This window comes from Argopecten irradians, chromosome 10, assembly GCF_041381155.1.
Source record: "Argopecten irradians isolate NY chromosome 10, Ai_NY, whole genome shotgun sequence".
Taxonomy (NCBI): domain Eukaryota; kingdom Metazoa; phylum Mollusca; class Bivalvia; order Pectinida; family Pectinidae; genus Argopecten; species Argopecten irradians.
The window spans coordinates 5,019,321-5,031,646 of NC_091143.1; the positions used below are offsets into that span (position 1 = coordinate 5,019,321).

Sequence of the window (12,326 nt, forward strand, 5' to 3'; positions counted from 1 at the left end):
CAGGTTTTGTTTTTTATTTCGTGATGGATGGAAATATCTTCCAGTCCAAGGGAAGTAACTCACAATGACATGCCGAAATGAATGTCAACAGACTTTAATTTGTATATAATCTTATCCAGGTCCTGTGATATCATAGTATAATTGTGAAGAGTGAAATTGTATTTTTCTATGGACAAAAGATGAAAAGAACCAGAATAGGGTGATATTGTTATACCTACACGAACTACAAAAAAAAGAGTAGCATGTCGTATAAAGGCAATTTATACTCCCATGACACAGGTTGTAATAAATTACGTGCAGATAGCGAATAACTTGGATTTCTGTAGTAAATTACAAACACATATAAAGAAAACATCTTCATTTAATAATGACATCTTGGCAACGTTACAGAGTTTTGAGTAGAAAAATTTGTTGGGGCGGATTATTAAAATCCGTATATGATCACTAACTGATGCAACAATAAATAGTTAGGGTTCAGGTACGTATATAAAACCAAGCATGTGAATTATCACAATTCATAATCTTGTACAAAGATTTCTTAGTGAATGACTATCCAATTCATTATATTAACAAGATCACCGCAGCAAAGCTGAGTTTGACAAAATCATTCAGATTAAAGGAAAGGTTAAGCCGTCTGATCAAACAATAACAAGTAGATTCAAGTTAACATGAATCTAGAGATTTAACATGATAGGAAATGTAGATATCCAGGTATTTCAATAATAGCTCCTTTTAAAACAGATACATACTAATTATGGATGTAATCACAACTGCTGTAGAGCATCTACAATATGTCTGAACACTCGGCCACCAAGGCCCTTGTTATGTCAAATTTAACATGGTAGGTCGACAGTTATCTGATCTACTGTGAGAAACAAATATCTGATTTTGCTCTGAATGACTATTAAAACTCAATTATCTGAGCAATCAATGGCATTTCATGACTTTGAGGGAATTATTTTAAAATATTAAATAGTTATGATGGAATTTTAACAGGTGTTAATTAATTGTGTGGAACCTAACAGTTGCCATTTAATTATCCAATGGGCAGAAATCAGGATAACATATAACAACAAATAAAGAATGAATCGCTAGAATAACTTAACAAGGTATACACCATCATCACTCGTTATAACCCTCATCACGCACCAGTCGTACCTCTAAACAAGTTACATTGGAACCAATCATCCTAGTAAGATCACCAGTAATTACATTCTTACATATGTTGTTGGTTCTAAAGACTAAAAATTTCTGTACAACACTGTCCTAACAAACTACCTTGTAAGAATGAATTCTCTTATCTGAATATTAATTTATATATGTACATCATTAATTTCTACAATCATTTGCCCATTTATAACCAGGACATAATTAATGCGACATCTATAAAATTATCAAGTGTCATATATGAGCACATATTTCATTCATCCATGTCATTCACATTTCAATCATCTAAGCCATTTGATAAACCTGCCATTTATGGGCAAAGTTCATTTAACGGTGCCATATAAGGGCACATCTTTTATCGAGGATGACAACAGCTTATCAACATGCATACATGATTTCATCTTTACTGTTTGAACTTCCAGCTCTACTCGTATAATAACACTTTACGGTTTCACTCTCTCAAAAGTAGTTTAATTTGTTCCAATGATCAAAAAAAAAAAAAGCAATACTCAAGCCATTATCACTTTGTTAGGGTATATATTAAAGACAATTGGTGTACTTATATCTTAGATAAAAAATCACCAGTGTGAAAAACATTGTTTAGCTATGGATTTGTTGATAGTATCTTCTACACCAAAGGAACATATCACGCCCCCATGCTTCACATCAACATCACGAAAAAAGAATACAAAGCCGGTGGTACAACAGTTCTGCTGTAGTCATTAACTCACACATTAATAATAAGCTTGTCCAAATTTACTGGCAACATAAAAATGTGACAAATTAAAATCCTATAGACAACCTTATCTTTTGAACATATGATAGGTTTACCATACTACAGAAGCTGAATTAATTTCATTCATAACAACACCATCATATAATTACTAACAATCCCATTTCTCCATAGCGCTTTGTGCTCATGCCGTAACACCACAATAACAGATTGCATTATCATAACATGTGCATAAAGAGTCCAACCCTAATTGGTTATGGTTATTATTTCAAATGTTGAAACAGGACTTTCCTACTGAACACAGAAACCTGGGCCATCAATAAACATCAAAAGATCAGACATAAGTAAGAATCTCCCATATCACTGTGACAAGAACAACATCAAATGGAGGACAAAGCCTTAATCCATGTAACTCTTTTAAAGTTGTGATTTTCAGCAGATTTGGTTGAAAATGAATTGATGAATAAAGAGTAACAGCAAAATGTTTCCTCATAAAAAGCTAAGAAGCCAGAAATATACATGTACAAAAGAGGTTTTGTTTGTATTATTTGTTATTTCTTCTTTCTTTTTTACTACAGTAAACACTAAAAGTAATCAAGTAGGCCTATGTTTAATTTAATGTTCAAACCTTTTGTGACAAATACAAATTCTGTCATTTTCAATATAATTAAGATGTGTTGTTGCACTACGAAAATTTGCAGATAATCCTATTTATGGAATTGATGTAAAATAGCAGAAGGGGTACCACTATCATTAAAGATTTATTAGCATAAAAATAGCCACTACGAATTTAGCATTAACAATAAGTATGAAATGGAAAGATATCACATTAACATACTTACCGGTAAATGTTATATATAAGGAGAACTTCACAGTGGAATCGTCATAATATAAGATAGTCTCAATAGTTATCATACAAAGCGAGTGTATACTGAAAAGCCAAGTAGATATAAAAACCTTTAGTGTGATCACGATCAAAGTCGGATAACAGCCAGGTGAGCAAAAGATCACGATCAATGTCGGATAACAGCCAGGTGAGCAAAAGATCACGATCAAAGTCGGATAACAGCCAGGTGAGCAAAAGATCACGATCAATGTCGGATAACAGCCAGGTGAGCAAAAGATCACGATCAATGTCGGATAACAGCCAGGTGAGCAAAAGATCACGATCAAAGTCGGATAACAGCCAGGTGAGCAAAAGATCACGATCAATGTCGGATAACAGCCAGGTGAGCAAAAGATCACGATCAATGTCGGATAACAGCCAGGTGAGCAAAAGATCACGATCAATGTCAGATAACAGCCAGGTGAGCAAAAGATCACGATCAATGTCGGATAACAGCCAGGTGAGCTTTAGAGTTTCTACAAGAATGGGCCATACCTGTGTCAATGCACCAGTATGAGAATTATAATGGGTCGGAAACATAGTTTGAACATCTCCCCAGCAATCTGGTTATGTAAAAAATTATGTCTATAAAAGTGTTTGGTCTGTTGACAACTAAATGTAAATGTACGATATTGTGAAAATGTTCATTGAGCAGAATTTGTTCTTTGGCTATACAAATGTATATGATGATGTTCCGATATTTCCTTCTTTAGTTGCTCCAATTTTACTGGCAACACAATCATGTAACAAATAAAACAAAGTTTAATCAATTTGCTCACATACTGTAAATCACAAAGTGTTTTGAGCTACTCGTCTGAGGTACACAACAAAATTTAGCACACTGTTATATAGAAATGATGGTAGATACCACTGATTTCACTGGTAACCAAACGTTTCTATTTGGCTCCCAGATCTTGGATGTGTATACCTAAACCACTGCTAAAGGATATCACCATGTGATACATGCCATTATTGACCGATTGCCAGATGTAATGTAGCCATACCTAGTGCTCGTAAATGCACATGTACCTAAATGCAAAGTCACATGCTGTTTGATTGACAGCTGGCGATCCATCAATTGAATACATGTATACCAAGGTAAATTTTACAACATTCAATATTGACATAATATACAAATCAACTTATTCTACATAATTATGTCTGATATTTCCCGAATTCTTTCCTTCATAAAAAATTGCATCATATACTACATTTTCACAATAAAGAAAAACTTTAATGAATAATTTTCTTACAAAAACATTTCATATAATTAGATAATTAACTCTATATTACTTTGTAAAGAAAATTCTTAAGACTTCACAGTTAACTATAGCTTACTGTACATCATACCTCACAGGAGTGCTGACAAAATAATCTCATCAGCCATACAAGGACAAAATTTTGAAAACAAAAATGATTGTTCATAACCATAATGATAAAGATCTTTTGGCAAGCTCCAGCAACTACATCTTTGAAACGTTCCTTCTGAACATGACTACGGATGGTAAGGTATTGAAAATTGCATGATGACTCTTCTTAAATACCAGCTGTTAGTGGTTAATCCTATATGCTGAATAATGCATTTGGAAATGAAGAAATTGAAATGGAATTGGAAGGTCTAATCTTTATGTCAATGCCATTTTTGAGGTAAAATTAAAATTTCAATAAACCTGTATCTCTTAAATAAATACATTGTATTGCTAAAATAAAATTACCGGGTATCTCTTACATACTTTTACTTCTATATCCATCACAATATTGTTGCATATTGTTGTTTTAGTGATTTACTATTTAAGGAACATGTTCCACTCTCTTTGAAGTATAAAATCACACACTTTCATACCAGAAGTGACGTAAGAAACCACTTAGGGATATTTTTTGGTATTGATGACGGTTCCTATTACAGAGTCTGCTGGTTCATGTATGACTTCACCTCTTGTTGAACAGCCTTTCAAGCACCACTTGGTATCTATGTCATCCTCTGTGTGGGAGATAAGCGAGAGTTTGTCAGTTTTGACTGTATTCCGATTGATGACGGGTAACATCCATTTTCCGTCTGACCAACTCGCTGTAATAGAAGCACAGTACTTCAAATTCTAAAACCTTTCATGTTGGTTTTGAGAATTTCAGTGTTTGACGAGTCCATGAACTGGAAGGCAAGCTCAGCAGTTCTCTGCTAAAGTCATGGTACCTGCAGTAATTCCATATAATAGAAAATCTGGCTTGTTAGTCAACTCCTTCAAATCCCTCTGTATTTTCTACCGCTAGTAGCAGTTTCTTCCTTAGGTCCTCATAGCTTTCATATGGTGGGAGGTCAAGTCTGTTAAAGCTGAAAGAAAATACAGGAAACAGATTAGTTCATATTTCTATACATCAACATGTATTACCTCAAATGTTTAAACATCCACAACAACAGTTATGTCCATATGGCTGAATTTCCATGATTGATTTGTGCAGATTCATTGAAAAGCTCATAGAGGCCACATAAAAATATTTGAAATCTTCAGCTTTGTACCATTATGAAATTTTCTTCTTTCTTTTTTTCTTCTTCTCTTTTTTAATATAATAATAGACTAAATTTCCAAAAACAATGCAAGGTGGAAGGAAAGTTTCCTTAATTAAAACATTGATCCTTGATCATTTTTCAATTCCATTACTAGTTTTTCTCAGGAGTACACATAATAAAACACATTTCCTTTGACTTGACGGGTTGGTTTCACTATTTTGACTTCATCAGAACCAACACTGTTAAGAATTTTACAAAATAGGTTTAATGGATTGACAATTGAGTGAAGTATCCAACAGCTGATGTTAATACCATACCATGTGTGCGCTCTGGGTAACTTCTTGGTGGTGCCCCACTTTTCTATGGTGAACAGCTGTGGACCGTTACTACCGTATAGTTCTCGGAAACCATTCATTGGAACACGAGATGTCCCCGTCACAAATTGTAGCAGCCGAGACCTCATCTCATTGTTCACGGAGTACACAGCCTAAAACAAAAGGTAAATGAGAGTATCCCTGTTTAAGATTCCAGTAATAGAAAGGTAATTACACAAATCATATGTCTACATAATAAAACATAAATAGTCCAAAATTACAATTCTATTGTCCTTGTACATATTCCCCTTTGTAGGCGGAGTGACTTACCTTCCAGAAAATGATGATGATGGGGTGATTGGGGTTGTATTCCCCTTTGTAGGCGGAGTGACTTACCTTCCAGAAGAAGATGATGACGGGGTGATTGGGGTTGTATTCCCCTTTGTATGAGTGACTTACCTTCCAGAAGAAGATGATGACGGGGTGATTGGGGTTGTATTCCCCTTTGTAGGCGGAGTGACTTACCTTCCAGAAGAAGATGATGACGGGGTGATTGGGGTTGTATTCCCCTTTGTATGAGTGACTTACCTTCCAGAAGAAGATGATGACGGGGTGATTGGGGTTGTATTCCCCTTTGTAGGCGGTGTGACTTTTCCAGTCATTAACGTCAATGTCCTGTAGTCCACACATTAGTAACTCTAACTCATTTTCGTCAAATATCTGTAGTAATGTCTGAGGGACCAGAGCGTTAAATCCCTTACGAAAACTCGACATCTGGTTATACACTCGAGACACAAACCGCCAGTTGATTACCAGACTGTAACAAAACATTAACAATGTCATCAATGTACAAACCAAACTTTGTGTCATCTATATATCTGTTCATCATACGTATTACATTGTATACATATATACATAATACAGGGTTGCCACCTCTCACGTTTTCGGTGGGAGACTCACGATATTGAACAATTTCTCCCACGAAGACTTATCCCACGCGACGTGAGACGAAAACTCACGTTTTACGATAATTTCTCCCACCAACTCACGTTCTACGATCATTCCTTCCACCAACCAAAACTGTCAGCAAGTCCTGATTTTTCTTCATACGATTAAATCTTAAATTCGTCAGCCCTAGCTTAACTACAAACCACCAGGCAGTGGGGCATTGACTTGATTGATAAGTAAACAAAAGAGGTGTGAACACTCCCTGGCTAGCACCCCAGCAACCCTAATTAGCAGCCTGCTTGGCTTGGTGTCACATTCACTCGTTTTACGTAGGAGGTCGACCAGCCGCTTGGAAAACAATCATCTAGCATATATAGCCTATCAAGGAATGTTGTGTATTATAGATAATTAGTATTACTTCAAAAACAAACACTGCTGATAACTGCAAATGATTTACTCACGTTTTGAATGTTTAATAGGCCTAGGCTTACTATCCAATGCAAACAACTTTGCAATGGCCGCCATTTTGGGTAATTGTAATAGCTAGATCCGGAAAAGTACAAATTTTCAGGATTTCACTAATTATCACGTTTATAAACAAGAGGCCCAGAGGGCCTGTATCGCTCACCTGGTTTGTAATGCCAAGTAATGTTCTGAATACAGGTTCATTTGTTTCTTTTCTGAAGGAATTTTAATATTAACCTCTAAATCCCCTATTAGGCCCCACCCCTCCTGCCCCCAGGGGGTCAGAGCCAAAATTTATACAAGTTCTGTTCCCCTTCCCCCAAGGATGTTTGTGGCCAAATTTGGTTCCAATCCATGCAGAACTCTATGACTAGTAGCGATTTAAAGGATTTACCTCTATTTCCCCTATTGGGCCCCGCCCCTGCTGCCCCTGGGGGATCAGAGCCAAAATTTATACAAGTTCTGTTCCCCTTCCCCCAAGGATGTTTGTGGCTGATTTTGGTTACAATCCATGCCAAACTCTAGGACAAGTAGTGATTTAAAGGATTTACCTCTATTTCCCCTATTGGGCCAGCCCCTCCTGCCCCCGGGGGGTCAGAGCCAAAATTTATACAAGTTCTGTTCCCCTTCCCCCAAGGATGTTTGTGGCCAAATTTGGTTCCAATCCATGCAGAACTCTATGACTAGTAGCGATTTAAAGGATTTACCTCAATTTCCCCTATTGGGCCCCGCCCCTGCTGCCCCCGGGGGGCCAGAGCCAAAATCTATACAAGCTCTGTTCCCCTTCCCCCAAGGATGTTTGTGGCCAAATTTGGTTCCAATCCATGCAGAACTCTATGACAAGTAGCGATTTAAAGGATTTACCTCTATTTCCCCTATTGGGCCCCGCCCCTCCTGCCCCCAGGGGGTCAGAGCCAAAATTTATACAAGTTCTGTTCCCCTTCCCCCAAGGATGTTTGTGGCCAAATTTGGTTACAATCCATGCAGAAACTCTAGGACAAGTAGCGATTTATAGGAAATGTTGACGGACGGACGACGGACGGACGGACGGACGGACGACGGACGACGGACGACGGACGACGGACGCCGCGCCATGACATAAGCTCACCGGCCCTTCGGGCCAGGTGGGCTAAAAATAGGAAGGGAAATATTTTACCAGAAATTTGGTTAAATTTTAGGCAAAATATTGATCAAATAATGATATAAATAATAGTAAATTTTGAATTTAAATAAATGAAATTTCAAAGAAATTTTACCCTTTTTTCTCTCTCAGATTAGATTTTTAAGTTACATTTTGATTATTATTACTGTAACAGGTCTGAAACTATTTTTTGAAATTAGTACTTATGTTGTTATGAAAATTAAGTACATTGCTTCATTATCAATAATTGTGAAACATGTTAAATTAATTTAATTATAATCCTATTTATTTATTTTTTAAGAATTTGTTCAATGCACTGAAAAACTTACAAAACCAGCTTTGAAGATAAATAAGCAGAAGACAACAAGTGTTGTCTTGTTATATTTTAATTGTTGGGCAAACATGTAAATGTTGATAAAATGACGCCGCGCAAAATCTCCCACTTTGGACAATGCTTTGGTGGGAGATCTCCCACTTTGACATCTCTGGAGGGTGGCAACCCTGATAATAACATATGTTGTGATACTTTCTTTGTACTGATGTGGAACTTTGTACCTTTATTAAGGGTTAAATATATAATCCGGATTAGAAACAATATTACCATAGTAAAATTAACATGCCCAACCCCATTTCATGGCTTCAATAAACAAGAGATCCCAGAGAAATCTTGGCGCCCACCTAAGAATGATCTATATCTGATAAAGGAAAGAGGGATCTTTTCTCTGCTTTTCAAACTTTTACTTCATATTACTACATATGAAATTTGAGAAAGAAACTTTTACTTCATATTACTACATATGAAATTTGAGAAAGATCCTTTGAGTACTTTCTGAGATATATAACAGTAACAAACTTCAAATATCAAAAAACAAGATGGCTACCTGTCGGCTATCTTTTTGACCGATCAGTTCGAATACGCAATATGCGCAATTAAGGTCCTAGGGGAACTTACATATAAATTTTGGGACAGATCAATTCAGTACTTTCTGAGAAAAAGTGGTAACAAGCTTCAACTATCAAAATCCAAGATGGCGGCCTGTCGGCCATCTTGTTCATTGATCTGTCCCAAAATGCAATATGCATAACAAGATCCCTAGGGGAACCTGCACATGCAATTTGAGACAGATCCCTTCTGTACTTTCTGAGAAATAGTGGTAACAAACTTCAATTGTCAAAATCCAAGATGGCGTCCTGTCGGCCATCTTGTTCACCGATCACTACCAAAATGCAATATGCATAACCAGGGACCTAGGGGACCATGCACATGGAATTTGAGACAGCTCCCTTCAGTACTTTAAGAGAAAAAGCGGTAACAAACTTCAATTGTGGAAATCCAAGAAGACGGCCTGTCGGCCATTTTGTTGATCGGTCGGTCCCAAAATGCAATTTGCACAACTAGGGCCCTAGGGGAACCTACAAGTGAAATTTGAGCGAGATCCCCTCCATGCTTTTTGAGAAATAGCGGTAACAAATTTTAACTGTAAAAATCCAAGATGGCTGCCTTGCGGCCATTTTGCTGACCGATTGGTCCCAAAATGCAATATTTACAACTAGGGCCCTAGGGGAACCTACATATGAAATTTGAGAAAGATACCTTTAGTACTTTCTGAGAAATAGCGGTATCAAGAATTGCTAACAGATGGAAGGACGGACGGAAGACAGACCACGGACGAAAAGCAATTAGAATAGCCCACTATTTGATGATGGTGGGCTAAAAATTTTAATTATCAAAGTCCAAGATTGCTTCCTGTAGATCATCTTGTATTCCAATCGGTCACAATATGTTAATATACATGACTATATAGGCATCAAAGAGAACTTACATATGGAGTTTGAGAAAGAAGATCCCTTCAGTACTTTCTGAGAAATAGCAATAACAAACTTTTCTAAATCCTAGATGGCTGCCTGTCAGACATCTTGTTTTCTAATTGATCCCTTCAGTACTTTTGAAGAAGTAGCGTTAACAAGAATCGTTTCAGAAGCAAATTTCATATGTAAATTTCCCATGGTGCTAAAAAGTCAACAAATATTAGCAGATTGTAACAAGAGTAGACTTTTCTACTGAACCACTTACTTGATGTATTCCAACTTGTTCTCATTGTTCACCACAACCTCCTTCCCACCAGGTTTTAGTTCTCGCTCCGTTATCTGGAAACAAAGATTGCTGAGTCATCAAAACATCTTTTCATGTAGAGCCACTGACATTTCGTTTAGTGTTCAAAATTCTATTTACAGCTGAATTGTAATATTAGGATGAGTAAATTTATGTGATTATCATCTGAATCACTTTTTTTTTGCAGAGAAACTTACTTCTATAAAACTAAAACCTTCATACTGAAATCCAATGAGAAATTTCTACACTAACATCACTACAGGTCTTCTCACCTCTCCAAAGTAATCCTCTTCTACACTGAAGGTCAGGTCAAGGTCGACCGGATCATTGTCACGTATCCAACACAACGAGTTGAAATATTCAGAATCCTGTTAAATGAAAATCCAAATATATACTTATCTGATAAAACGGTCATACAATGTGCAAATATATATAATTGTGAAGTTCTTAAAATCAATATAAAAAAAAATCAAGATTTTCAAAAAGCATAATTTTAAAATTAATTTTACCTGAAGGTCTGTACCCAAAGATGTGATGCAATAAAGGCATAAAAGTACCATTCACAATAAGGTGGTATATCTAACCAATTGGTGTTATGTAAATGTTGATTATACAGAAATAAGGTGGTATATCTAACCAATTGGTGTTATGTAAATGTTGATTATACAGAAATAAGGTGGTATATCTAACCACTTGGTGTTATGTAAATGTTGATTATACAGAAATAAGGTGGTATATCTAACCACTTGGTGTTATGTAAATGTTGATTATACAGAAATAAGGTGGTATATCTAACCAATTGGTGTTATGTAAATGTTGATTATACAGAAATAAGGTGGTATATCTAACCACTTGGTGTTATGTAAATGTTGATTATACAGAAATAAGGTGGTATATCTAACCAATTGGTGTTATGTAAATGTTGATTATACAGAAATAAATAGAAGTAAATTGAGACACACAGTATGATTGTGACAGTCAACACAGAGAAATACTGGATGTTATAGAAGATAAATACTTACAACAGGCTCCATATCCTGTAGAATCATGCTTTTACCCAACATCATCTTGTAAAAAGGACGAATGAAGAATCCTGGCAAAACAGACAAAAGTCATATTGGTAAAATATTTGTGTATAATTTTTCATAAACTCGAAAGCATGATGTTCCACATGTAAGATAATGATGATAAATAATTTACAATCCATCTTCATAAGCAACATTTTCTCCCAAAAAATTACAATTATTCAAAATATTATTATTTATCAATGCACAAATATAACCTGCTATTCTAAATTTTCATTTGATTATCAACTAGTAAATTTTGTTTTTTTTAGTCTTACCATCTAAGAGTTTCCCGTGATACACAGCCATGCCTGCGATCCTGCCAATGAATTCGAAGTAGGACAGATGATCATCGTTAGCTAGGCCAGACAGTGGGTTGATCTGTAAGGTGTAGTTGTCTCTGGAAAGTTTACCATCATATGATAACAATCAATGTTTGAAATTTTTATACTATCAATGAATAAGCAAACTTTATTCAGCATGAAAAAAACAAATAGCACCACCAAGAAATTATTATTCTATTTAGTCTACAGCAAATGTACATATCGAACAAGCATTGTCATCGAACCACATCAATTGAAATTTTGATTAACAAGCAAATTCGTGGAATTTCAATCCCCCGCTTTCAGGACATATTGTATGTAAACAATATTGAGGTTAGGTTTAACCTTGGTTGAAACATGAAAAAACAAACCGAAGTTTTATTTGGAAGTAAGATATTTAACTTTGTTACCAAGTTTGAAGAAAATTGGTTAATATTTATAACAGTTATTGTACAAAAGTGGCAGAAAATGACTTTTTTTTGTGTATAAACTAAAAGGGCCATAACTTTGCTAATAAAGATCTGCCAAAAGTGGCAATCAAACCTGGCAAAGCCCTTAAGGCTTTTAACTTTGTTACAAAGTTTTAATAATATTAGTTTTAACATTTGTTAGTTATTACACAGAAACTGCAGAAATATGACATATGTAGTAAATTAAAGGGCCATA

General features: G+C 35.7%; 1 protein-coding gene across 4 annotated transcripts in view; it reads right to left on the reverse strand.

Moving 5' to 3' along the window:
* Positions 1-345: 345 nt before the first annotated feature.
* Positions 346-12,326, reverse strand: part of LOC138332959 (E3 ubiquitin-protein ligase NEDD4-like) — a 33,283-nt gene continuing 21,302 nt past the window's right edge. For all 4 annotated transcript variants that reach the window (XM_069281028.1, XM_069281027.1, XM_069281026.1 and 1 more), the window contains 7 exons: positions 11,616-11,737; positions 11,296-11,366; positions 10,546-10,641; positions 10,235-10,308; positions 6,195-6,423; positions 5,610-5,779; positions 346-5,115 (listed from right to left, as the gene is read on the reverse strand). In XM_069281028.1, coding sequence (XP_069137129.1) covers positions 5,013-5,115; positions 5,610-5,779; positions 6,195-6,423; positions 10,235-10,308; positions 10,546-10,641; positions 11,296-11,366; positions 11,616-11,737 — 865 coding nt within the window. In that variant the 3' untranslated portion in view covers positions 346-5,012. The remainder of the gene's footprint in view (positions 5,116-5,609; positions 5,780-6,194; positions 6,424-10,234; positions 10,309-10,545; positions 10,642-11,295; positions 11,367-11,615; positions 11,738-12,326) is intronic.